General features: G+C 44.5%; 1 protein-coding gene across 4 annotated transcripts in view; it reads right to left on the bottom strand.

Annotated features, from left to right (window-relative positions):
- Positions 1 to 24,549, bottom strand: part of ZNF341 (zinc finger protein 341) — a 48,480-nt gene extending 23,931 nt beyond the window's left edge. Inside the window, exons 1-6 of one of the 4 annotated variants that reach the window (XM_084853849.1) lie at positions 24,378 to 24,465; positions 9,606 to 9,805; positions 8,735 to 8,925; positions 4,716 to 4,826; positions 3,430 to 3,617; positions 1,823 to 1,972 (exon numbers count right to left, since the gene is read on the bottom strand). In XM_084853849.1, coding sequence (XP_084709975.1) covers positions 1,823 to 1,972; positions 3,430 to 3,617; positions 4,716 to 4,824 — 447 coding nt within the window. In that variant the 5' untranslated portion in view covers positions 4,825 to 4,826; positions 8,735 to 8,925; positions 9,606 to 9,805; positions 24,378 to 24,465. Of the gene's footprint in view, positions 1 to 1,822; positions 1,973 to 3,429; positions 3,618 to 4,715; positions 4,827 to 8,734; positions 8,926 to 9,605; positions 9,806 to 24,377 lie in introns of those variants that run through there. The other 3 variants (XM_084853850.1, XM_084853851.1, XM_084853852.1) reach the window with 3 other exon arrangements.
- Between the last annotated feature and the right edge of the window lie 2,571 nt (positions 24,550 to 27,120).

Below are 27,120 nucleotides of genomic sequence, written 5' to 3'. Positions count from 1 at the left end.
AGGGGCCTATAAGACCATCGAGTCCAACCCCCAAAGGAGAGACAACCAAAGCAGAAATGAACCTGGAGGTGGGAGAGAGTGAACAAGCTAACTAGCAAGGAGAGGAAGATGCAGCTGAGAGAAGGAAACATGAGGCAGGAGAAGACAAGAGGAGGGATGATGGAGACTGAAATGAGAACATGAGAGGACAGGAGAAAGAGGCATGAAGGGAAACGATAGGTGGAAATCAGTGAAGACACGGTGGGAACAGAGGTGGAGAGAGGAAGAAATAGCAGGACACCTGATAGAGCACAGAAGCAGGGGAGAGAAGAAGAAGTGTGAATGGGAAACACCTCAGGAAGGAAAGAAGAGGAATGATACGAGGGGAACAGAAGTGAGTAACACAGAAATGTCGGGTTGTGTGGGGTACTAAACTCAATAATTAATCCATGCAACAGTTTGTTGTGGGCTCCCACTTTACTTATAATACTAATAGCAAGCTCCTTCTTGGAGTTGGGTTCCTTATGTAGCCAAAATAGCCAGTGCCAGCTCCAGGTTTTGGAGGGCCTTTGGGCAAGACACCCTCCATGGGCACCCTCCCTCAGTCAGTCCACCTTCTCACTGCCATTGTCACCAGCTGCTATTGCTCCTCATCCCCTCTCTCATCTTGGCTGCCATTTGCTTGCCTGACAGGCAGAGAACCAGTGAGCAAGCAGGCAGTCCCATCTACTGCTCCTCCTTCTTACCACCACAGTTGTCTGGGCCAGAGCAAGAGGCAGGGGAATAACCAGGTTGCAATGGGGAAGAGGAGGAACAAATCCAGGGGGCTCTTGTCAGTGGGCCCTTAATGGCGTGTGGCCCTCAGCAGGTACCCAACCATGCCTACCCTTGACACTGGCCCTGAAAACAGCACCATACATAAGAGGAAGGTATCAGCAGGCTTTTGTGGGGGAGATCCCAAGATTTGTACAAGTACAACAAAAAACTTTAGGAGAAATGTTAAGCGGGGGGAGCCCAAAACAACCCAATGATGACTGAGCATGCTCAGTACCCGTAGAATGGTGCTGAGATGAAAAGAAAAAGAAAAACTGGGGGGGGAGGGGAGGGGAAAAGGAATGGAGTATCTTGGAAGACAAGAAGCACCCCACACTGGAATGTGTTGTTGCAGGTCCACTTGTCTTTGTTTTGCTTTAGGGACATGTCTTTATACCTGTACTTGTGCCTACAGTTCTTGTCATGTGGGGGTGTAAGCTTTCTACTCATCCTGGTCACTGGACACCTGAACCTTGGGTCAGCTGAACAAATTGCATCACCCTGAAGCTAAAGCAGCAGCAGCTTCGCCCGTGCTCAGATCAAGATGCAATGTCTTGCGATGTGACTGCCAGTGGGGAGTGGGTGTGGGCTGTGGACCATCTGTATCATTAGGTATTGGCAAATGTGTTTGAACAAGTATTGTAGCTTAGACCCAACCTTCTATATTCATCAACAAGGCTTACTTCAAAATAAGTCATGCCTAACATGTTTGATGTGTAAGAGCGATAACATTTCCTTCTTTCTTAAACAGCAATTTAGTACACAACACTAACTTAGTACATTGGGTACTAATCTAGTAGACAACGATACATAGATCTTACTGGCAGATTGTGAAACCAGATATGTTGTAAAATGATGAAATGTATACCAATAATATCACATGGTTATTTCATTCAGAGGTGCAGAGATGCTCTGACAGGCTTTTGGCACTTTGTGCCTTAGATTCCTATAATACTCCCTATTACCCTCCTACATGTAATTTGCCAGCGCTTCTATGCATCTTAAAGGACAGGTAAAACACTCTGCTTACCTGCACAGATGGTTGCACTGTGGACATTGGTTGATCTAGAGTTGTAAAAGCAGACATAGCTGACATCAAGACCTCATCACTTACTAAGATATTCCCTTGTACAAGCGTCTGGATTAGAGGAGAGGGTGGGACAGTAATATATGTAGAGATCTGTTAGGAAGAAGGGGTAAAAAATAGACACCTTACATTCGATCTCAGCACATAAATAAAAAATTCATTCTTATGGACCATTTTAAAACAGGCTAAAACAAAATGTCCATTATTCAGTGAAATCACTCTCTGCCAGACAGGGCATGGCAAGGACCTGCAGAATGCTAAAATGGGTGGGTTAGCACATCACACTAAGCCACCCTGTGAATGAGACACAGTGGGTTGGTTGTTGCTAAACCACCCACGTAAACCTGACAGATGATCAGGCTTGCAGTGGCTTGTTCTCCCCCACCTCCCCCCTCAGTCCTCCAGCCAGCTCCTCTAGTACATCGGGGGGGGGGGGGGGATTGTAAACAATGAGGTCAGATAGACCTCACTGGCTTTATTGTTTACAAGTCATCCTCCCCCCCATACGTACTGTATATAAACCTGAAACTCTCCATAATATTCCATGCATCTGATGAAGTTGGCTATAGTCCACAAAAGTTTATGCCAGAATAAATTCGTTAGTCTTCTAGGTGCCACAAGACTCTTTGTTGTGAATGAGCTGTGTGCTAGTATACGTAGGGGCCATTCAGACAACATGCTAACCCACACTCAAGCCACCCTGCAGATGTTCAGACAACACGCTAACCCACGGTTCAACAAATAAGCCATGGTTCAACAACAACCTACACTCAACCACTGAGTGTTGTCTGAATAGCCTGGTTGGGCCTGCCTGGCTCCTCCCACTAGTACAGGACTTGGAAGCTTAATGTGCTGCCCAAACCCAGGAGCCTTGCTAGTAAAGAGAGCAACAAGCCAAGGTCCTGGACAACACAGTAAGCTTCCGACTTCTGGTCATGCGAGTGAGAGGAGCCAAGTGGGTGCAAACAAGCGGTGTGTGGCAGCATGCTACTTGGGCATGTTAAGCCAATATCCTCCAAGATTCTGGCACGCCCGTGTGTGTGAATGCGGCCATTGAGCTGCAAGATGTATGCTGCTTCCCAGAACTCCTAGTGCATTTCCCAGACAGTCATATCCGGTAGAATTATATTTCCACTATTAGCAGAAACTATATATGATGTTGTAATTCGTATCTAACCTGAGCATGGCGATAACCTTGTACGTTCAGCAATAACATTGAAATGAGCTAAGTTCCTCATTAGCATCATGAGAATAAACTAATGCAATACAATAACAATATTACATATATATATTAAGTGTACTCTGACATGGAGGAGATGCTATTATTTAAAGGTAGTTGAAAAAGAAAGAGCCACTATATATTATTAAATCCTGCATTCTGTGTTAGATACTCTACAAATACTGTGGCAAATGCTCCTGTTAATCAAATGTAGAAAGACCTTTGGAGTTTTTCAAAACCCGTCATTCTAAACTGCGATAGCTGGTTTAGGGTTATCTCACGCAATCCACTGTTTATGGCACAGAGATCTCTAAGCGTTCAGCATCTCCACCTGGCGATTGGTGGTCTGAGCCTGCTGCACGGATGTAATGGACGGGGTATATACACTGTTCGTAGCCAGCGAGACTGTGGCCAACGAGGGGGTATTGCCTTGACACTGCTCCCGCTTGTGGGTCATGAATGCCGGCAGAGAGTTGAACTGCTTCTTACACTTCCCACAAAGAAACACATCTTCATCATCTGCAATCAGAAAAGAAAAAGCTGTTAATCCAGAACCAGAGTCCTTTTCATTTGCATTCAAGGAAAAGTAGTGTATCAGCGAGGGAAAATAAACAGGGGCTCGTAGCCAAAGGCAAGTGAATTGTCAAGCTGTGGGATTTTTCTTAATGGTAACACCCAATGCTTAGCTTTCTAACAGCAGTTTCTATCTAAAGCAAAGTTCACACTTTCCACGGCAATCAGATTTTTCTGACTATACCTGTGAAGAAGAGATGCACACTTTCAGGCTCTCGGAAACATACAATGGACATGTCCCAGAGAGCAGGGCTGCCATGTCCACTACACATTTGGAGAAATGCATTTCCCTTTACACTTTGTATACACACAGTAAAACACCTGCCTGTTCTTTTCCTCTCTACACCTATTTTTTATTCTCTGATTCTTAATTTGGAACCTGGGACTTGACTGTGTACCTTGGACAGCCCAAGGGTTATTTCCCCCCACATGCCAAGCTGTTTGCTTTGCTACAGACTTAGGCCAAGGGAGAAGAAAGGGTGGATAGGCTGAATGTTGACTCATAGCGATGAGGTGCTACAGCTGGCTGTTGTTCCTGCCCTGGTCTGAAATTACCCAGCAACTTTTGTGGCTCCCCTGGCCCAAAGAGTTGTGGTCCAATTGAGTGGCAGGGGTGGTGAAAGAAACTGGGGAGTCCAAGCTGCCTTTGGCATGACAGCAGCCAGGCATCCCCATACTTTGAGGTTCTTTCATGATACTTGAAATTTGTCTCCAGCCAGCATGGCCAATCCGAATAGCTACAGTGGTTAAGGATGAAGTGGGTTGTTGTCTAAGACATCTGAAGGACACCAGGTTGGAGGAAGCTGATGTACGTGGTTCCTGGAATCATGGAACTGATGTTTGAAGACATGGGTTAGGGAAGCAAAATGAGCTTTGATTCCTTTGAGAGGCGCGCATTGCCCAAGCTTTAACATAGGGTTCTAACAAACTCTTTCTGAATAACACAGGGGCAAATAAAGCGGCAAGGCAACTGGTATACTGGGAGCCCCAACTCTTGCCTCTTTTCCCTTTCAGTCTCGTCTAACATGCAAACAAGGGACCCACCCATGGACTGGATGGTGGTGGCTGTGTTGACGGTTTGGGTTGAGGGATCCGTTACTCCTCCTTGGCCATCTAACAAGGACTGAACAGCCAGCACTGTCTGATTATCCATTCCTGAAGGGGGCAGAAATGATGGTTAGTGAAGCTATATTCTGAAACATCCACAAACAGTTTCAAGAACAAGAAAATGGATAACTAAATTCAAATGGTTTGGCTGTATTAAACATATGAAAAATGCTGTATTACACATATCAAACATGCAAAACCCAATGTCGTAATCAGGTTACAATGTAACCTTTTCCCCTTTTAATTTCTTACCCATTGCAAAATGAACCACCCTATTGCATCACATGCACCACATTATGTCCACATCCCACACATTTCAAAATCGATCACATTAATGATACTAATAAATCATCAAGATTGCTCAGTTTTTCCCACTAAGCTCCAAGAAGTGGGAGCAGGAGGATTTTTTCAAGGACGCACGCGCAGCAACCTAATCAAATAAGCTGACTGCTGGCTCAGCTTGCCAAACCATCTGCCCCCCTCATAACCTGCTGGATAATTCCCAAAAATATTTTCAGTGGGACAGCAAAACATCTGTCTTAACCAAGACTTGGGCACCGATTGATGGGACAAACTAGACTGTAGAAACCGAATTTTCTACAGAAGATGTGGCAGATGTGGTTAGCAGTCGCGCAACTGTTTCCTATAACCTCTTTTATCCTTTATACATAACGACGCCATTTCCACTTTGAGGTTGCCAGCAGGCGTTTGGTGGCTATGCAGGCACACAGCAACACTTGCGCTCCCATCTTTTAGTGCTCCATAGCAATGCGCCCCAGGGCTTGTTGTGCCAGGTATGAGAATTGCCACAGCCCCACCCCAGGGCCGCCAACGCAATAAACACAGTTGGGCTGGGTTTAGTCGTGGCCTCATACCTACATATGGAGTTACAAAGAATTATGCTGACATCTGTGCTCTATCTGAAACCCCCACTTAGTTTATTAATGAGTGTTGCAATTACCAAATCTCTCTCCAGTGAACTAGCCGAGGTACGTCTAGTAGCCTTGAAAAACAGGCTAGTTCTAGACCACCTCTTAGCCTCACAAGGAAGTGTATGTGCTTTAGCTGGAAATGAGTGTTGTACACGAATAACAAATAACCATCCTGACATCTTCCACCACCTCAGTAGTATAAAAAAGATCTCTAAGGATATTTCACACATAGGTGGAGATACCTTTGGAGACTGGCTACCCAATACTGCTTGGGTACCCTGGTTATTGCAATCATTATTATACTTGTGTTAGTGATTGCCATCTCTTGCTTTGTGCAATGCTATAAAAAACCTTGTTCCTCCTTTATGTAAGCGCTGTCAACTTCCTACAGGCCAGTATGCAGCTATGCCTATTAAAATGTCCAGCTATCCAACCCATCGCTTTAAACTTAAAGAATTCTATTCATGATCCAAGAAAAGCGTACTATTTGGATTAAAGGGCGGATTGTGGAAAGAATCCTTTAACCTCACCCCTAATGTGTTGTGTGTACTCCAGAATAGCAACGCAGTTATAAGAGTGCCGCTGGCACCTGATTAAGGTGTTCAACAGATGCTTCAGCTTAAAGTGTTAACCTGAGTTATTTCATGCTGTTGGCACCGTAGTCCGTAAGAAGCAAATTACAGCCTATCAGCAGTTTCTCTGAGAATTGTAAGGGAGGATGGATTCCTCCCCAGGCTGCGGGTTGATAACATTGTACTTCGTGCAGTAACTGAGTGTCAGTAGCTGGCAAGTGTCCACTCCTGTCCAGGAAAAAAACATTCAGCTCCTCTCCAGATAACAGAGGGTGTGTGTAAGCCTCCAAGTAATGTGTCTAATAGAGCATGGCTAAAGTTTTTCCCTATATGTGACGTATTTCCCTGTATAAAAGTCAGCCCCACGGAACACTCAGGGCTCTCTGCCCCTTTGCTGACAGAGTGCCTGCGAGCCTCGTAATAAACACGTGTCTGATCCAGAAGCTTACCCATGTCTAGTTTATTTATGATTTATTGGACCATCAGCTAGCCAGCGAACCAAACCGAGGGGCCTTTTGCCCCTCTTACCACAATTTGGCGACCACGGCAGGACTGGCACAGCTCGTCGCTCCTTCTGTCCCCTCCAGCCTCACCAACACCCAGCCAGCACTAGGTGAGTTCACCTTTGGGTTACTTGGAGGAGTTTGGGGACAAAGAGACTTCGATAAGGCCAAGTCCTTTTTATAGGGTAAGCGGATCCTTGTCTGGTTCTGGTTGTGCACAGTGAGTATTCCTGTTAATAACTCTAATTGTTATCCGTATTGGGAAATACGTGTATTAGAAGTTGTTAACCTGTTGATGTGGGAAATCAATGCAGTGATCCTTCAGGTTTACCTCTGTATGTAATGCTGGAAATATGGAATACTCTGTCTGGTATTGCTGGCTTGTCTAAAAAGCGCTTATGTCATCTCTGTGTGGAAGAATGGCCGTAACATCTCACACTTGGCCAAATAAAGGATCCTTTAATCAATCTATTTTAAGAGAACTCAGACTGGTTCTAACTTCTAGAGGACAAATATTCAGGACAAATGGATTATTGGTATCTGTGGGCAAACGAGGCTTGTAATCGGAGCCAAAGAGAAAAGGTTTTTGCCCCAGGGAGCCTTAGCCCCCCAATAACGGCTCCGCCTAGTTATTTATCCGCCCCTGCCCCATCTGGTTTGCATCCCCTTTTGCAGTTCCACTATACCAATTTTGACCCCTGCTGTCCCAGGTAGAGATGGAGCTCCTGACGAGCCCGCCAGAACCAGCTTATTCATTGCTAAAGGTGTTTTTTGTTGGCAATTTTCATGATTTTAGAGTTTGTTCTCATAGCTATATTCACATACAGTGAAAGCCACGCTTTTTGCTACTAACAGATGCTAAAACAATGCACCATAATCGCTCTTCACACTGTATACCTTCTAACTGATAAGGGATGCTTCTTTCTGTACTGTAAGAAAACATATTTTGCTCCCAAAAGAGAAAGGCCTTGGTGAAGGGGGGCCAGCAGTGTATGTACTTTCTTTCTTTTTTAAAATACTTATTCTATTTTTTATCTTTATAAATGAAATAAACAGTACCAACAACCTAGTCATTATCTACAGTTTCCAACAATACAGTATTCTTAGGAGGCCACAGCAATAACGAAAAAGAAAAAAAAATAGAAGGAAAAGGAAGAAGAAAGCAAGAAAGAAAAAGAAAAAATATTAAGAAGTTACTTAAAAGGATTAAATTTAAACTCCATTACACACAAACTTCAAATATCATTCTACTTAAAACTTATACCTATAACATTGCCAATATTACAATTCAGTACAGCATAGATAATCAACCTTACATTTCAGTATCATATCATCAGTCTTATAGCAAGGGAGCAAGCCTACAGTTCACTTCCAATAACCATATATTGCCCTTCAGTTAACAAATAATAGTAAAGCTTAACAATTTAGCCAGCCAAAAATATTACTAATTAAAGTCTCATAATAATGATAGTAATAATAATAAAAAGGAAGGAAATTAAAAAGGATAAGAAATAACAAATCACTAATATATTTTATACTATCTATATTTTAGATAGTGTCATTTCTAAATCTATATATGAATGTATACATATCTATACACACATAAACAGGAATTTCATTATACAATATATCATGTCTAATATAAAAAAAGAGGAAGTAAGAAAAAGAGAGAGAAAGGGGGGGGGCATATATGTAAACAGTCCTCTGGATTGGCATACTGCCCGGACCTTATAACCCAAATAAATCCGAAAAACAATAATAGATGAAAAGTTCCCAGCTCATGAGGCTGGGGAAGATGTCTCCTGTGCTTTACTTTGAACACCAGCTATCCAAGCCTCCACCATTTCATGATTTAAAAACTTTTTCATCTGGTCTTCAAAAAGAATGCAAAATATAGCAGGGTATTTGATATGGTATTGCAGATTCATTTGTCTTGCCTGATTTCTCACCTTGGTAAATTGCCTTCTTTTGTCAGCAATTTCTTTAGTGTAATACAGAAATAACATAACTTTGTCTCGTGTTGGCCCCCAAAAAGGTTCTGCCACTTCTCTTGCAAAGCGCAAAATATGATTTTTTGTAGAAACTCTTGCAAATTAAACTATAACAGTATAGGCAGTCCCTTTGATGCCACGAACTGGACCTGAAACACAGTATGCATGCTCAATATCAAGTAAATAATCAGATGGCAGAGCAAATAGCTCATGCAGAAATGTATCCAAGAATTTAAACAGACTTATATCAGCAGGCAGATCTTCGATACCAAGGATATGTAGGTTTGCTCTACGAGTATATGCCTCCAGTTGGGAAATTCTCGCAGACAGGATATTATGAGAGGCATGCATAGCCATCTCTTGCGCAGACACCTGGTCTTGGAGAGTATTAACCTTCAATTCCATCTTTTGCAAAGAACTATTAATTAGATCCACAGCCCCTTGAAGGTTAGTAATAGAATCTTGAATTGTATCCAGCCTCTTAACCTGTTCTGCTAATTGAGAAGACAAAGTTTTTTATCAGAGCCAGCAGCTCCTCTACATCTCCAGCATCTCTAGAAACCTTTGCCAAGGAAGGGGCTGGGGGAGTTGGCAGTGGTCCCGCGGCTTTTTTCCTTCCCCTTGATGCTGCCATCCTCCTCTTCCGTAAATAAACCAAGTAAGTATAATTACAAACAGTCACTTCAACAGATTTTGCAGGTCCTCAGATATTGTTGGTATTTTTAATTCATAAATACTAACTAAAATTGGAGCTCGTCAGCCCTGAAGTCTTCTAATTACATAGGAGTTTCAAAACAGCTTTGAGCAGATGACGCTCCGGAAAACTGACCTTAGAGTCCAGCTCTTCTGGTGCTCCGCAAAAGTAGTTGTTCTTCAAAGATCTTATCCAGATGGATGTCAGGGTGGAAACTGAGCCCATAGAGCCCCAGAGCAGTTCTGATTCTGAGGAGGATCAGCAATCCGTGGGAGAGGAGCCAGCTCATCCCTCACAGGCACAGCGGCTGGCAGAGATTCCTTCTGTCAGCATTCCTGAGATAGAGAGTGAACCTAGCAGTGAGAAAGTGTGGGAGGGGGGCTTGCTAGACGCTCGACACAGACACAGGGAGCGACGAGCGATGGAGGGCATGGAAAGGAGGCGTAGCGCCCGTTTGGCGCACAAGCAACGGCCGCCTCCCATGGACCCAAGGGAAAGAGGGAGGATCTCTCCCTAGCCCATAAGTTCTGGGTCTTCAAGTGATTCTCCTTCAAACGGGGATCAACTGCCTATTCTAAGTTTAGGCTACTCTGCTGTTCCTTGCTTTAGTCGCTGGTGATTAGCATCTGAAAGAGTCATTAAGTTGTAAAAGAATTAAAGCTTTGAAAAGAATCCTTTCGTCTGTGTCTTGAGTTGGCTATTGGAGTCTACTAAAAGAGGCCTCCAGGCCGCTCCTGACAGCAGTACTCTAGCTTCCCCTTTTAATTCCAGGGGAAGATGAAAAGGTTTTTCAACCTTTTAAAAGGTGTTTGAGGAGGCGACCTGCGGAGCCTCTGCAGGACGCTTGCCAGGGCGACATGGCTCTGACCGGAAGTCAGCAGTGTATGTACTTTCTGTCAGTTTTCTAACACAGTGAGACTTGCTCTATAGAATCCTGAGTGTATTATCCAAATACCCCCAGCCTTCGCAAAGATCCTAGTAAGGTTATAACCAGAGTTAGAACCATTTTTGCACCCACCGTCTGTCTGTGGTAGATATAGTTCAATTGTTAGAAGCCCTTTTGGCTACTGATGAAAAGGCAAAATTATACACTAGGAGAGTTTTTCTCCAGATTCTCCCAGTCTGTTCGCATGTACGGTGGTATGGACTGAGAAGTTGAGCAGAGAAAAAAATGTTCCCGGGTGGCAAGGCAAGTCTGTGTCAGAGGTTTTGAGTTTCGCAAACGCATGTTATTTATTAATGGTAGAGATGAGAGAGAGAAGAACAGAGAGAAGGAGTCAGAGAGAGAGAAAGAGAGGAGTCGTCAGTAAATAGTGTGAAAATGCTGGCCACAGCAATTTCTGAAGGTAGATTTTACAAGACGCGAGGGAGAGGACGTGGGTGAGGAAGAAGCCAAGGAGGCCAGCCACAGGGGCCCCGGCAGCCGACTCAAAATGCCTGCGACATCTGTAATTATTGTTTGGAGGGTTAGCAAGTGCAGAAAGAGAAGAGAGTAGGCAATGACAGTTCCAGGGAGATTTCCACATAAAAGCCAAAAAACCCTTCCCGACACCTAACAGTTGGAAAGTGAAATTGAATGCCTCGTTCTTGAAAATCAAGGCTGGAGAAAATGAGTACTCTTGTCTAGTTGATACTGCTGCCAGTTGTTTTTATGCTAAATACCAAAGAACTTCCCCTCTCGGGACGTAGAGAGTGGGTGATGAAATTGCTGGGATCCCAAATTTACCAACTCCTTAGTAAAGAAGTCATGGTGTCTGTAGGGCCCCTTTAAAACAGACCATGCTTTTATACTAATGGATCATAGTCCTGTAAATTTATTAAGAAGAGATTTGTTAAGAAAATTTTGATCTAAATTTAAATGTGTTCCTAATAACTCGTGGGTTTCGCTGCCATCCACTCATTTGATGGCTCTTACTGAAGGAGTGGAGCCAAAATGTTCCTCCCTCCCAGAAGCCCTTGGGAAAATGGAAAAATGCGGATCTCCTTAAGAGACAGCCACCCCTATTTATCTCATGTAAAACAAATAAAACAAATTAACTTAATAGAGGAAAAATAAGGTCCGTTAGAATTTTAGAGATGAAGACAATCTCTTGTTGTTTCAGTCTTGTCAAGCTTAAAAGAAGAAACAAGCCCAAGCACAGGCTTCACCAAGAGCGTGTGCTGAACTGTGTGCTATTGCAAAAAGATGTTGCAAGTTGGCATATACCACACAATATGGGAAAGGAAAAATTGTAGCTTAGGCTCCACCTGTGTGTTTACCAGAAAGGAAGATGTTTTTGAACAAAATAATGCAAGTAAAACGGAATGTTTGTGAAGAGATTGTATATGTGCTGAAAATGGGATTTTTATGTAGTCAAAGTAAGTGTAAATTTTTGCTAAAAGTCACCGGTGAGAAGCAAGTAGACAGAAAGTGTAGAGGGCACCAGGTTGGGGAAAGGTGAGAGGCTTGTAGAAAACCAGAGTGTAAATAGAAATGTTGCAAAGCATAGTGAACTAATGAAGGTCAAGTGAGAGTTGCACAGGGAGTGAGAGGAGTTGCTTTGTGTGTAGAACTGATAACCACAAATCGTTTATGGGTCAGGATGTACCCCAAAACTGGAAGATTCAAATTAGTGGGTCGCTTAAGAATATGTGCTTTGTTCCATTGATACAAAAAGAATATACTGAATTGCTCCTTCTGTTTATGCTGTTGCTGCATAGTTTAAGCTCTGAGCATGTGCAGACATATTTCTGACTATGCTGTCACAACTCCTTAAGAGTGTTTTGAATCAGCTAGCCTCTCCTGAGCTCATCGCTCTAAAGTCAAAAACTGTTGATATCTGTACTGACTCTCGTCTGAGGAAAGAATTCCTCACCCACACTCGCAAGCTATTCAGCTGGAAACCTTGCCCCATCCTGACTAATCTGACATTCCATTTTAAAACCCTGATTGAGAACTCTTTGTTGATGAGTCCTGTATGCATGACCAAAGTGGTAGTTTTGTTGCTGAGTACAACATAGTGACACCCTTTGAGCTCATTGAAAGCAGCCCGCTACCCACAGTTGCTTCAGCTCAAATAGCAGAATGTATAGCCCTGGTGTCTGAGGGCCACCTCAAACAGAAAACACCACTTGTCTCCATATGAAATTATTACTGGCAGGCCAATGAAATTTTTGTCCTCACCTCCCGAATATGAGGACTCTCCCTACACACATTCACTGACCACCAACTATTGTAAGAAATTAATGAAATACGTTAAAAACTTTCATTCAGTTAGAAGAAGCACATCCATTGCACCCAATCATGAGCAATGTTACAGCCTAGAAGATAGAGATTGGGTCTATGTGAAAAGACATCAAAGAAAGAATTGCCTAGAGCCCAGGTAGAAGGGCCCTCGCCAGGTACTGCTCACCACTCATCCAGCGAAAAGCTAGAATGAATACCTGCCTAAATACACACTTCCCAGTGTAAGTATGCACTCACACCAAGACTTTTCCCAGTCTACTCAGTCAAACACTCCACAACTACTAATTTAGTACATGGGGAAGCAGAACTGATTTTTTTTTTTTTTGTCTTACAGCACCAGAAACAGACTAACTCTCTCCACAGGTACGCCCTACCCTTTCAGGGACTGCCTTCAGATGTGAAAGCATTAAAAAGTTCCACTTCAGCCCTTGTGAAAAGGGCCATACCAAGTGCTACCAAAAGGAAGCCTGGATCCATCATACCTGATGCAAGCGTGCCATTCCACTAGATGACAACGAGGTAGCCAAACTCTCCACATTCTTCAGACCAGGACAAGAAGCAGACGACGAGGAGGTAGCCAAGACCTCCACCTTCCTGAGGCCAGAGGAGCTGTGACAGACAGCTCTGCCAAGTCAGGGCCAGAAGAAGCTGACATCACAGCATCAAGCAGCACTTCCCCTGACCAAGAAACAGCGGGACTTGAAGCAGATGGCAACACATCTAGACGGACTCAAGTTGAAATTACAGCGCTTGTCCAACCATGTTTCTTTACTGTACCCCAACCAATTTAGTCAGAGATTAACCACGTGTAGTTACTGACTGTAAGGTACAATGCTCTTCTCTTGTAGCCAAACCTGTTCCTTTTGCATACTGCAAAGTTATGAGTATATTTTCTGTAGAGAAAAGAAGGCCGTGTTATTAATTACAAAGATGAGTAGGGCTATTTGCACCAACCCAATGTACTCCTGGGTGCAAGAAACCATAACAGAACTGAATAAGAAAAGGGCTCCCCCCGAGACTACTTCCCCACCTGTACATAAAGGCATCCCAAAATATTGTTCAAAAACTGGCAGACACCACCACACCCGAGCCAATTCCTAGGAGCTGGGGTTCAAACACATACATTCTTTTATTAAGAGTTATAGCTGCCAACTTCAACCACCCTTGCTATGTCTGTGCTCACACCCTGACTCACAGCCATGGTGGAGTCCCTCTAATTGGTGTCCCAATGACCATCTTACAGTTGGCACAAACACGACAGTTAAACTTGACATCTCCTGATATGAATGGTCAGACCAGACTGCCCTTAAGGGGTGAAGTCATTGCCACCTTTTGTGTTACCTTGGTTGTTGTTGTTGTTCAGTCGTTCAGTCGTGTCCGACTCTTCGTGACCCCATGGACCATAGCACGCCAGGCCGTCCTGTCCTGTGCTCTCTCCCGGAGCGTGCTCAAGTCCATATTCATTGCATCAGTGATGCTATCTAGCCATCTCATCCTCTGCCGTCCCCTTCTCCTTTTGCCTTCAGTCTTTCCCAGCATCAGGGTCTTTACCAGAGAGTTTTCTCTTCGCGTTAGGTGGCCAAAATATTTGAGCTTCAGCTTCAGTATCTGTCCTTCCAATGAGCACTCAGGGTTGATTTCCTTTAGGATTGACTGATTTGACCTCCTTGCAGTCTAGGGGTCTTCTCCAGCACCACAGTTCGAAAGCATCAATTCTTCGGCGCTCAGCCTTCCTCATAGTCCAGCTCTCACAGCCATACATTACTACTGGGAAAACCATAGCTTTGATTAGACGGACCTTTGTCGGCAAGGTGATGGCTCTGCTTCTTACTATGCTGTCTAGGTTTGCCATAGCTTCCCTCCCAAGGAGCAAGCGTCTTTTAATTTCATGGCTACAGTCACCGTCTGCGGGTGATCTTGCAGCCCAAGAAAATAAAAACTGTCACTGCTTCCATTTCTTCCCCTTCCAAATGCCAGGAAGTGATGGGGACAGATGCCATGATCTTAGTTTTTTTAATGTTGAGTTTCAAACCAGCTTTTGCACTCTCCTCTTTCACCCTCAACAAGAGGCTCTTTAGATCGTCTTCGCTTTCTGCCATTAGGGTGGTATCATCTGCGTATCTGAGGTTGTTGATAATTCTCCCAGCAATCTTAATTCTGACCTCTGATTCATCCAACCCAGCGTTTCTCATGATGTACTCTGCATATAAGTTAAATAAGCAGGGCGACAATATGCAGCCTTGTCGTACTCCTTTCCCAATTTTGAACCAATCCGTTGTTTCATGTCTGGTTCTTACTGTTGCTTCTTGACCCTCCTACAGGTTTCTCAGGAGACAGGTAAGGTGGTCTGGTACTCCCATCTCTTTCAGAATTTGCCACAGTTTGTTGTGATCCACACAATCAAAGGCTTTAGCGTAGTCAATGAAGCAGAAATAGACGTTTCTCTGGAATTCTCTTGCTTTCTCCATGATCCAGCGAAAGTTGGCGATTTGATCTCTAGTTCCTCTGCCTCTTCGGAACCCAGCTTGGACTTCCGGTAGTTCTCGGTTCGCATACTGCTGAAGCCTAGCTTGTAGGATTTTGAGCATCACCTTGCTGGCATGTGAAATGTGCGCAATTGTGCGGTAGTTGGATCACTCCTTGGCGTTGCCCTTCTTTGGAATTGGAATGTAAACTGACCTTTTCCAGTCTTGCAGCCACTGTTGAGCGTTCCAAATTTGTTGGCATATTGAGTGCAGCACTTTAACAGCATCATCTTTTAGGATTTTAAATCGCTCAGCTAGAATACTGTCATCTCCGCTAGCTTTGTTGTTAGTAATGCTTCCTACGGCCCACTTGACTTCACTCTCTAGGGTGTCTGGCTCAAGTTCAGTGACCGCACTATCATGGCTATCAGGGACATTCAGATCTTTCCTGTATAGTTCTTCTGTGTATTCTTGCCACCTCTTCTTAATCTCATCTGCTTCTGTTAGGTCCCTGCCTTCTTTGTCCTTTATCATGCCCGTCTTTGCACAAAACGTTCCCTTGATAGCTCCGATTTTCTTGAAGAGATCTCAACATACAACACCACAGTTGCAACATATCATTTCCATTTGATGGGACAAACTAGACTGTAGAAACCGAATTTTCTACAGAAGATGTGGCAGATGTGGTTAGCAGTCGCGCAACTGTTTCCTATAACCTCTTTTATCCTTTATACATAACGACGCCATTTCCACTTTGAGGTTGCCAGCAGGCGTTTGGTGGCTATGCAGGCACACAGCAACACTTGCACTCCCATCTTTGAGTGCTCCATAGCAATGTGCCCCAGGGCTTGTTGTGCCAGGTATGAGAATTGCCACAGCCCCGCCCCAGGGCCGCCAACGCAATAAACACAGTTGGGCTGGGTTTAGTCGTGGCCTCATACCTACATATGGAGTTACAAAGAATTATGCTGACATCTGTGCTCTATCTGAAACCCCCACTTAGTTTATTAATGAGTGTTGCAATTACCAAATCTCTCTCCAGTGAACTAGCCGAGGTACGTCTAGTAGCCTTGAAAAACAGGCTAGTTCTAGACCACCTCTTAGCCTCACAAGGAAGTGTATGTGCTTTAGCTGGAAATGAGTGTTGTACACAAATAACAAATAACCATCCTGACATCTTCCACCACCTCAGTAGTATAAAAAAGATCTCTAAGGATATTTCACACATAGGTGGAGATACCTTTGGAGACTGGCTACCCAATACTGCTTGGGTACCCTGGTTATTGCAATCATTATTATACTTGTGTTAGTGATTGCCATCTCTTGCTTTGTGCAATGCTATAAAAAACCTTGTTCCTCCTTTATGTAAGCGCTGTCAACTTCCTACAGGCCAGTATGCAGCTATGCCTATTAAAATGTCCAGCTATCCAACCCATCGCTTTAAACTTAAAGAATTCTATTCATGATCCAAGAAAAGCGTACTATTTGGATTAAAGGGCGGATTGTGGAAAGAATCCTTTAACCTCACCCCTAATGTGTTGTGTGTACTCCAGAATAGCAACGCAGTTATAAGAGTGCCGCTGGCACCTGATTAAGGTGTTCAACAGATGCTTCAGCTTAAAGTGTTAACCTGAGTTATTTCATGCTGTTGGCACCGTAGTCCGTAAGAAGCAAATTACAGCCTATCAGCAGTTTCTCTGAGAATTGTAAGGGAGGATGGATTCCTCCCCAGGCTGCGGGTTGATAACATTGTACTTCGTGCAGTAACTGAGTGTCAGTAGCTGGCAAGTGTCCACTTCTGTCCAGGAAAAAAACATTCAGCTCCTCTCCAGATAACAGAGGGTGTGTGTAAGCCTCCAAGTAATGTGTCTAATAGAGCATGGCTAAAGTTTTTCCCTATATGTGACGTATTTCCCTGTATAAAAGTCTGCCCCACGGAACACTCAGGGCTCTCTGCCCCTTTGCTGACAGAGTGCCTGCGAGCCTCGTAATAAACACGTGTCTGATCCAGAAGTTTACCCGTGTCTAGTTGATTTATGATTTATTGGACCATCAGCTAGCCAGTGAACCGAACCGAAGGGCCTTTCTCTTACCACAGTTCAAAAGAGTGGTTTTGTGTTTTGGAGCTCAGACCCCGCCTCTCTCTTGTATTCTTGTAAAAGTTACCTTTTTTTAGTGTAAGCTGTCTGGCTTCTGGGAATTTTTTTTCTTTTTTGTGACCAGCCATCTCCACCGTAGCAGCCATTTTATTAATGGGCAAAACCCCAGGGCAGCCATTTTATGAGAGCACCCACAATGCTCTCTGAAAATTCCAGATGTGCCCACTGACCAAAAGGATTTGAGACCCAAATCAATATTTAACTTCAGAGCTGTTTTTTAACTTGAAATTTGTACGTACTTATTCTACATTCTCCAGCACTCTGACAATCCTATTTGACCAGTGCAAGGGCAAAAGAAGAATAAGAGCAGAGTAAACATTCTGCTCGCTATGGAGAAACTGTTGAAAATGACATCCCCGCTGCAGGTTTCCTTCTCCTCACTGTAATGCTTAGGACCATTCAACATGTAACTCAGCATCACCATACACAGCATGTTTTCCCACTCCCACTTTGCATCATTGATTCCTGCCAACAGGGGCAGGGAAACTCATATGTAATGATGCCTTGCCAGATGGTTTAGTGTACCTAATACATTACGAGGGGGAGAACTCTGTTTTTCAGAAGCAGTTCTATGGCGCGCATAACGTTCTACTTGCTGTGTCTCTTCCCAGATATTTTTTACATGGATCTGCAGAGCAGCAACAGAAATAACTTTACATTATTTTAGGTAAATCTATTTTTTGTCTCTCCTAGCAGTGCAGAACAACACAAAAAACACCATAGCTGCTGTAACCATTCTGGCCTCCCCGTGTGGAATGAGCTCCCTAGAGAGGTTTGCCTAGCACCTAGGTTGTACTCCTTCCATGCCAGGTGAGGACCTTTTTATTCTCCCAGGTATTTTAGCATTTAAGCTTCCTAGTCCTTTAGCTTTGATGATTTAAATCTGTATTTTAAATCTCTGCATTGCTCTGAAGTTTTATTCTGGTTGTACTGTTATATGATGGTTTTAAGCTTTCATATTTCATATTGTTTTATGCTGCGCTTTGTGGTTTTAATTTTTGTGCACCGCCCAGACAGCTTCGGCCATTGGGCAGTATAGAAATGAAATAAATAAACAAAAAATCTCAAAAAAGATATCACAAAGCTGAAAAGGTATAGAAAAGCCACTTGCAACACAATCCTATGCATGTCAACTTGGAAGTAAATCCCACTGAGTTCAATGAGAATTGCTCCCAAGTAAGTGTGCCTAGGATTGCAGCCTCAAATGAGTAAACCACAGGTGTTGAACCTTTCTCAGTACAAGGGCTGGATTCCAGTTCCGAAAAGCTATTGGGGGGCACATTCCAGTGCTGGCTGGGTGCAAAGGGGCCAAAGATACCAGCAAATGTTAGCTTAAAGCACTTACTGCTAGCGACTAAGCTTTAGGAGATGTATTTCAGCCTTTTAGAATGGGGGGAAACTGCAAAAAAGCTGAGAAACCACCAAACAATCAGTGGTTAGGGGAAAGGGGAAGGAGACATTGCCATCTGGAGAACCCTGGAGGTCCAGATTTAATCTCTGGACCTGAGGTTCTGCAGCCCTGGTTTAAAAGCTTCAAACACCTTCCTACAATAAAAGGCTAAAGAATGTGACATTTTTTAATTTAGGAAAAAAAGATAGCTAAAAGGAAACATGAAGTGAGTAAGAGAGCTTCTGCTATTGGGCAGTACAGAAATGTAATAAATAAATAATTGCAGAGAACAGATAATTTATTTTCTCCCTCTTGCATATGCCTAGAACTCATGGACAGACACCCAATGAAGTTGATTGGCACTAGGCTCAGGGCTGACGAAAGGATGCAGTTCTGCACACAATGTGTAATTAAGCTATGGAACCACAAGTTATAGTAATGTAGGTCGCTACATCTACAAAAAGGTTAGACAAAACCTTTGATAGGCCTATTCTCCACAAATGCTGCCCATGATAAAGAAATGGAAACTCCATGTCCAGAGACACAATGCTTGCACACCAGATGCCGAGGTTAGAATGTGGGCAGTGGGAGCAGCTATCATTTTTAGGGGGTTGGACTTGATGGCCTTGTAGGCCCCTTCCAACCCTACTATTCTATGATTCTATGATTCATGCTCTGTTTGAGCTCCCAAACATCTGGGAAGCTACAACTGGAAGCAGAATGCTGAACCCAACAGACTTTGGGCTTGTCCAGCAAGGAAATCATTGTGTTCTTATCTTCATTTTTACTGAGACAAAGTTTACTGATAAAAGAATACAGGTACAGACCAATACTGTTTTGGCCATTGGTTGGATCTCTTATCTCTTGCTTCTTGGCAAAATCATTTGATTATAGTCTGAACTAGCCAGTCATTTCTGATGGGAAAAAATTAACTGCACCTTGGGGCCTTCCAGATGAGCACCCTGTCTCATTCACAAAAATTTTACAGGGGTCCAGACATCGTTGGTCTTCCATTTGTAACTCCCATGTTTTCCTACTGCTTCTTCTGTTTGTTTTTCTTACCTGAAAAAAATCTGTTAAGGAGGAAAAGACAGAATAGCCACACAATGCCTTTTGATTGGTAGTGCTAGGAGCCCTGTCTTTGGAAGCACCCTTTTGTCCGTTATTTGGAATATAACTCATAATTCTAAATTAGCCAACAGATTTGCTTTCCTTTTATTCTCATCTGAATATAGCAGCTTGGACGTCAGGGTAAATCCATGAGACAAAAGAGCTACCAGTTCCAGAATCCTCTCCCTCCTCCCTTCTTCTTTTCTAGTAGTTTCCTTAAGAAATAGTTTCTATTTTTTTACTTCCTAGGTAAGAAGGCTCTTTCTCCGGTGTGACTTCCTAGATATGAGGGCTCTTTTTTCATTAAAAACTCCCTAAGGTTCTGATCATCGAACTCTGTTAGCATGAAGAGTATGTACACATCTGAGTTACACAAAACACTGTGGCAGAATGAAAATGCAGTAAGTATTAGAGTGTATATAACTGATTTATGAAAATATGGATTACCTAACATAACTATAAATACATGCAAATTTGAGTAACACAAAGCTCCTCATTGAACAATAATAACACTAATGCAAAGGTTTTTAATAATTTCAGCTAAATAATAGAAACATGCAACTGGGAGGGTTTTGATATCCAACTCCATGCCTTAAGACTGAATTCTGCAAATATTAACCCACTTCTACAACATACAAACCCCACCATTCAGATTAATATGTCACAAGCAGAAAGGGAACAAAATGTCAAGAAATGGCTCAATAAAACAATACAGATGGCCAGGTAAGTAGACTAATCCACACACCTGGGTGAGGGGGGATTGCCAGTCATTCCGATATGGGGAAAAGTCAGATTCCATATACATTAATCAGTTATACCCCCCCACCCCCCGGCACAAAGCAAAAAGCCTTACACTGAGTCTTTGGCAGAAAGATTTTCTCTGGTTCTAGAACATCAGTACTGCTGAACATTATCACTTATGACAATCTGTAATGCTCAAAACAAAAGGTGAGAAACCAGAAAGGGAGACAAACCTTCCTCAGTCTCAGTCATACTTTCAATTCTGCCTGATGAAGAGTTTTGTGTAATCAAAACAGTCATGTAGAATATCTTGCACCAAATAGCCTTACACAAAATAAAGATGTACTTTGTAATTTCTGTTTGTTGTTGTTGTTCAGTCGTGTCCGACTCTTCGTGACCCCATGGACCATAGCACGCCAGGCCTTCCTGTCCTGCGCTCTCTCCCGGAGCGTGCTCAAGTTCATATTCATTGCATCGGTGATGCTATCTAGCCATCTCATCCTCTGCCATCCCCTTCTCCTTTTGCCTTCAGTCTTTCCCAGCATCAGGGTCTTTTCCAGAGAGTTTTCTCTTCGCATTAGGTGGCCAAAATATTTGAGCTTCAGCTTCAGTATCTGTCCTTCCAATGAGCACTCAGGGTTGATTTCCTTTAGGACTGACTGATTTGACCTCCTTGCAGTCCAGGGCACTCGTAAGAGTCTTCTCCAGCACCACAGTTCGAAAGCATCAATTCTTCGGCGCTCAGCCTTCCTTATAGTCCAGCTCTCACAGCCATACGTTACTACTGGGAAAACCATAGCTTTGATTAGACGGACCTTTGTCGGCAAGGTGATGTCTCTGCTTCTTACTATGCTGTCTAGGTCTGCCATAGCTTTCCTCCCAAGGAGCAAGCGTCTTTTAATTTCATGGCTACAGTCACCGTCTGCGGTGATCTTGGAGCCCAAGAACGTAAAATCTGTCACTGCTTCCATTTCTTCCCCTTCCAAATGCCAGGACGTGATGGGGCCAGAAGCCATGATCTTCGTTTTTTTAATGTTGAGTTTCAAACCAGCTTTTGCACTCTCCTCTTTCACCCTCAACAAGAGGCTCTTTAGATCCTCTTCGCTTCCTGCCATTAGGGTGGTATCGTCTGCATCGGAGGTTGTTGATAATTCCCCCGGCAATCTTAATTCCCACCTGTGATTCATCGAACCTGGCGTTTCTCATGATGTACTCTGCATATAAGTTAAATAAGCAGGGTGACAATATGCAGCCCTATCGTACTCCTTTCCCAATTTGGAACCACTCGGTTGTTCCATGTCTGGTTCTCACTGTTGCTTCTTGACCCTCGTACAGGTTTCTCAGGAGACAGGTAAGGTGGTCTGGTACTCCCATCACTTTCAGAATTTGCCACAGTTTGTTGTGATCCACACAATCAAAGGCTTTAGCGTAGTCAATGAAGCAGAAATAGATGTTTTTCTGGAATTCTCTTGCTTTCTCCATGATCCAGCGAGCGTTGGCGATTTGATCACTAGTTCCTCTGCCTCTTCGAAACCCAGCTTGGACTTCTGGTAGTTCTCGGTTCGCATACTGCTGAAGCCTAGCTTGTAGGATTTTGAGCATCACCTTGCTGGCATGTGAAATGAGCGCAATTGTGCGGTAGTTTGAACACTCTTTGGCGTTGCCCTTCTTTGGAATTGGAATGTAAACTGACCTTTTCCAGTCTTGCGGCCACTGTTGAGTGTTCCAAATTTGTTGGCATATTGAGTGCAGCACTTTAACAGCATCATCTTTTAGGATTTTAAATCACTCAGCTGGAAGACTGTCATCTCCGCTAGCTTTGTTGTTACTAATGCTTCCTAAGGCCCACTTGACTTCACTCTCTAGGGTGTCCGGCTCAAGTTCAGTGACCGCACTATCATGGCTATCAGGGACATTCAGATCTTTCCTGTATAGTTCTTCTGTGTATTCTTGCCACCTCTTCTTAATCTCATCTGCTACTGTTAGGTCCCTGCCTTCTTTGTCCTTTATCATGCCCGTCTTTGCACAAAACGTTCCCTTGATATCTCCAATTTTCTTGAAGAGATCTCTAGTCTTTCCCATTCTGTTGTCTTCCTCGATTTCTTTGCATTGTTCATTTAAGAAGGCCTTCTTGTCTCTCCTTGCTATTCTCTGGAACTCTGCATTCAGTTGGGTATATCTTCCCCTTTCTCCCTTGCTTTTCGCTTCCCTTCTTTCCTCAGCTACTTGTCAAGCCTCATCAGACAGCCACTTTGCTTTCTTGCATTTCTTTTTCTTTGGGATGGATTGAGTTGCTGCCTCCTGAACAATGTTACGGACCTCCGTCCACAGTTCCTCAGGCACTCTGTCTATCAGGTCTAATCCCTGAAATCTATTCGTCACCTCCACTGTATATTCATAAGGGATATGATTTAGGTCATACCTGAATGGTTTAGTGGTTTTCCCTACGTTCTTCAATTTAAGCCGAAATTTTGCAACAAGAAGCTGTACTATTTCTTTATTCTACTATACCAACATAATCAATTGTCTGTATCAGGTACAGAGAACACTTTAGAGGCATTTTCCTGGGATGATCAATATCCAACCTTAATTTAGCAAGTGGTTACTATTGTCTAGGCAGATGCGATGTAAAAACAGAATACGTATATGAATATGTGTTTCATTCTTTCACATTACAAATAGTCCCAAAGAGCCTTCAGTGCAAGATACACCTTTCAGAAAAGCTGGTGATCTCGTACATAGGTTGAGAAATTAAGCACCACCAACTTGATATCTGAGCCTTGCTTTTGTGGCACTACAGGCTATTTAAGATCATATAAAGCATGTGCTATCAAAGTCTATGAGCGTTTACTCAGAAGTAGGTCCTACTCAGCAAGGTTTGCTTCCAGCTAAGCATGCACAGGATTGCTGCCTTAGAGCGTTTTTTGAAAGACAAAAATGGCTTTTAGCCCCCTTGCGCTATTCGTATGTATAAAGTATGCAAGAATCTGGTTGGCCACCGTGGAAAACCAAAATGCTGGACTAGATGGGGCTGTTGGTCTAGTCCGGCAGGGATCTTCTTTTCTTACACATTTTAGCCAACATGAGGATATTTGAGTTGCAGATACAGGAAATACAAGGATTTAAGCACCACGGGGGGGGGGGGGGGAGAAATGAAGCCTGATTTGCACCTGGGTAACTTTCCCAGGACATGCATTGCCACGACTCGGGTAACCTTTTTCTTAAAAACTCAAAAACCCATCAGCAACCGATTGGCACTTTTAAAATCACAGCCTTTAATGCAACGCCAAGAAACACCAACCAGTTCCGATTTTCTCTGGGGAAGGTGGCGATCGTACCCCAAATCTGCACTACACACAAACACAGAAAGGAAGAAACTGGGTTATCCTCGGGGGAAAGACTCCCCTTTGCGGGGGGAATCTTGCTTAGAGCCCCTAGAAGGCCAAGAGGAGGAGGCAGCAACGGCCGAGCCCCGCTGACAGACGACGGGCGAGCCCCTTCGCGGTCCGGGAAAGGCTTCCCAGCAGGACCGGGGTCGCCCCTCTCCTCCCGCCCTCCTGCCGGGAGGAAAAGTGACGCGGCTGCCGCAGCCGCTCAACGAGGCGCGAGACAGACGCAGCCTCGGCGGCTGTTCCGTCGACCCTCCCTCGGCCGCCTGGGGCGGCCCCGCAGCCCCTGTCCCGTCCACAGCAGCGGGAGGGGAGGCACCCGGCGTGGAACAGCCACGCCTGGGCTAGCGGCGCTTCAGCGCTGCCCACGGCGACGCGGGGCCTTCGCCCCCGCCACCCCGCCCCGAGAGATAGCTAGTAGAGATACCTTCCAGCGCCTCGAATATCGCCTGCGCCATCTTGGAGCGGAGGCAGCCGTGGCAGCCGCGGCCTAAACGGGCATTGTGGGAAGGAAAGACAGGCTCGCTCGGCCGCCAGGGGGAGCGCGAGGCGGCGAAGTGGGGAGGGGAGGCTGGCTGAGGGAAGAGCCGCTCTGTGGGAAAGCGGGAAGGGGGCGGGCCTGCCGGCGGCGCCTATTGGCGCGCGCGGGGCGGGGGGCGGGAGTTGGAAGTGGAGCTCCGCGGCCAGGTGAAGAAGCCGCCTGGGTGGGTATTGCGGCAGGTGGGCGACGGGGGGCGCCACAGAAAGCGCTCGGGCGCCTCGCGCTCGTTTTATGTCTTTTTACGCTTTTAATCCTCTCGCTCAGCCGTGGAAAGGACATGAGGGATTGTCTTTCTTTCTTTCTTTCTTTATTGCATTTATACCCCGCCTTCATTCCTCTTGCAAGGAACCCAAGGCAGCTTACATTATCATCATCCTCTCCATTTTATCCTCACAACAACAACCCTGTGAGCTGGGTTGGGCTGAGAGTCTGTGACTGGCCCAAAGTCACCCAGTGAGCTTCCATGGTCGAGTGGGGACTAGAACCCGGATCTCCCAGCTCCTAGTCCAACACTCTCGCCACTACACCACGCTGGCTTTATCTCATTCCTTAACTGCCCAGGCGCTGAAGCGCTCCGGGCGGTTCACAACAGTCCACCAGATCGCAAACCACTGAGGCAAGAGAATAAAATACAGCGCAGCATTTGGTTGTACAAAATTTAAAACAATTTAAACAGCTAATGTCAAGTGCGATAAAAATTTAGGCTGACCATACGTACCGTTTTAAACGGGACAGTACCGGTTTTTTTTCATATTTCCAACCGTCCCGTCGTTTTAATGTAAATGTCAATTTTGCCCTGTTTTTAATTGTTTGTAAAAAACAAAAAACAACTTGTTCGTCATAAGGCTCTGTGCTAATCAATGTGTGCAGTAAAACTACTAGTGTGACGGAAGAGGACGTTCCATTTAATTTATCCAGTCTGGGCCAGGCTTCTTGAGCTAGCGACGATCAGATGCTGCCCCCTGGCTTGTCTGCAGTGGCGGGGAATTTGAGAGGCTTCGCTAAGCCCCATTCAGTGTCTGGGAGCCAGGAGGGTGAGTCTTACTGTTATTTCTACCATCATTCCGCCCATAGAGATCCTTTCTGCCCTACATTCAGTTTGATTCGGACTTTTCAGACTCATATTTCGATTCAACAGGCTGTTAGCTATTTTTTTATTACAGCAGAACCCTCGGGTGGGACATTAGCGTATACTGGCTTGTGATAGCAGTCGGGGTGTTCATTTCTTTCTTTTTTTCTTTTTTGTGTATGTTTATGATTTTTTGCAGTCTGGCCACTGCAGTCCTGCATTAGAGTGTTCAGTGTGGTATGCCATACAGATTTGTTTAATACTCATGTGATATTTTATAAGTATTTTATATATGTATGTTTATGAGTGTTTTTCATACTTTTTCATGAATACGGAATATTACATAATCCCATCCCGTTTTTGTCATCCCAATATCCCGTTTTTGTCTCAAGGAAATATGGTCAGCCTAGATAAAATACTAGATCTGTTAAAGACAGGTGACACAAATGCCCCCGTCATATGCTTTTAAATGCCTGCGAGTAGAGGGCAGTCTTAACCTGGCGCCAAAGAGATGGCAGTGTGGGCGCCAGGCGAGCCTCAGTGAGGAGATCGTTCCACAATGGGGGAGCCACCACTGAGAAGACCCTCTCCCTTGTTGCCACTTTCCGAGCCTCCCTTGGAGGTGGAAGTGAGAGGAAAGCCTCAGATGTTGATCATAGTGCACAGGTAGGTTCAGGTCGGGAGAGGCGCTTCATCAGGTATTGTGGCCCTGAGCTGTGAAAGGCTTTATAGGTTAAAACCAGCACCCTGAATTGGGCTCAGAAACATATAGGCAGCCAGTGCAAGCAGGCCAGAATTGGTGTTATATACTCAGACCTTTTGGTCCCAGTTATTAATCTGGCTGCTGCATTTTGCACAGTCTGCAGCTTCTGAACAGTCTTCAAGGGCAGCCATTGAGTGCATTGCAGTAATCTAATTTGGAGGTTACCAGAGCCTAGATTACTGAAACCAGGTTATCCCTGTCCAGACAGGAGCATAGCTGGGCCACCAGACAAAGCTGGTAGAAGGCACTCCGTGCTGTTAAGGCCACCTGAGCCTCAAGTGACAGAGATGGCTCCAGGAAAACCTCCAAGCTACAAACCTGCTCCTTCAAGGAGAATGCAACCCCATCCAGTCAGAAGAACCACACACTAACAGCATCTCAGTCTTGTCTGGACTGAGCTTCAGTTTATTAGCCCTCATCCAGTCCATTGTCACAGCCGGGCACTGCTTTGACACATCCACAGCCTCACCTGATTAAAATGAAAAGGAGAAGTAGAGCTGTGTGCCATCAGCATACTGATGGCAACATACTCCAAAACTCCAGATTACTCCACTCAGTGGTTTCATGTAGATGTTGAATAGCACAGGGGACAAAACTGATCTCTGAGGAACCCCATGCTGGAGAATCTACAGGGCCGAGCAATATTCCCCAAGCACCACCTTCTGGAGCCAACCATCCAAGTAGGAACAGAACCCCTGTAATGCAGTACCTCCCACTCCCAGCTCAGACAGTTACCCCAGAAGGATACAATGGTTGATGGTATCGAAAGCCACCAAGAGATCCAGGAGTATCAACAG

This window comes from Heloderma suspectum, chromosome 4 (assembly GCF_057233095.1).
Source record: "Heloderma suspectum isolate Gila_16-S chromosome 4, 16-S_ref, whole genome shotgun sequence".
Taxonomy (NCBI): Eukaryota; Metazoa; Chordata; class Lepidosauria; order Squamata; family Helodermatidae; genus Heloderma; species Heloderma suspectum.
Note: the sequence above shows the minus strand (reverse complement) of the source record. Positions and strands in the feature narration are given on the sequence as shown.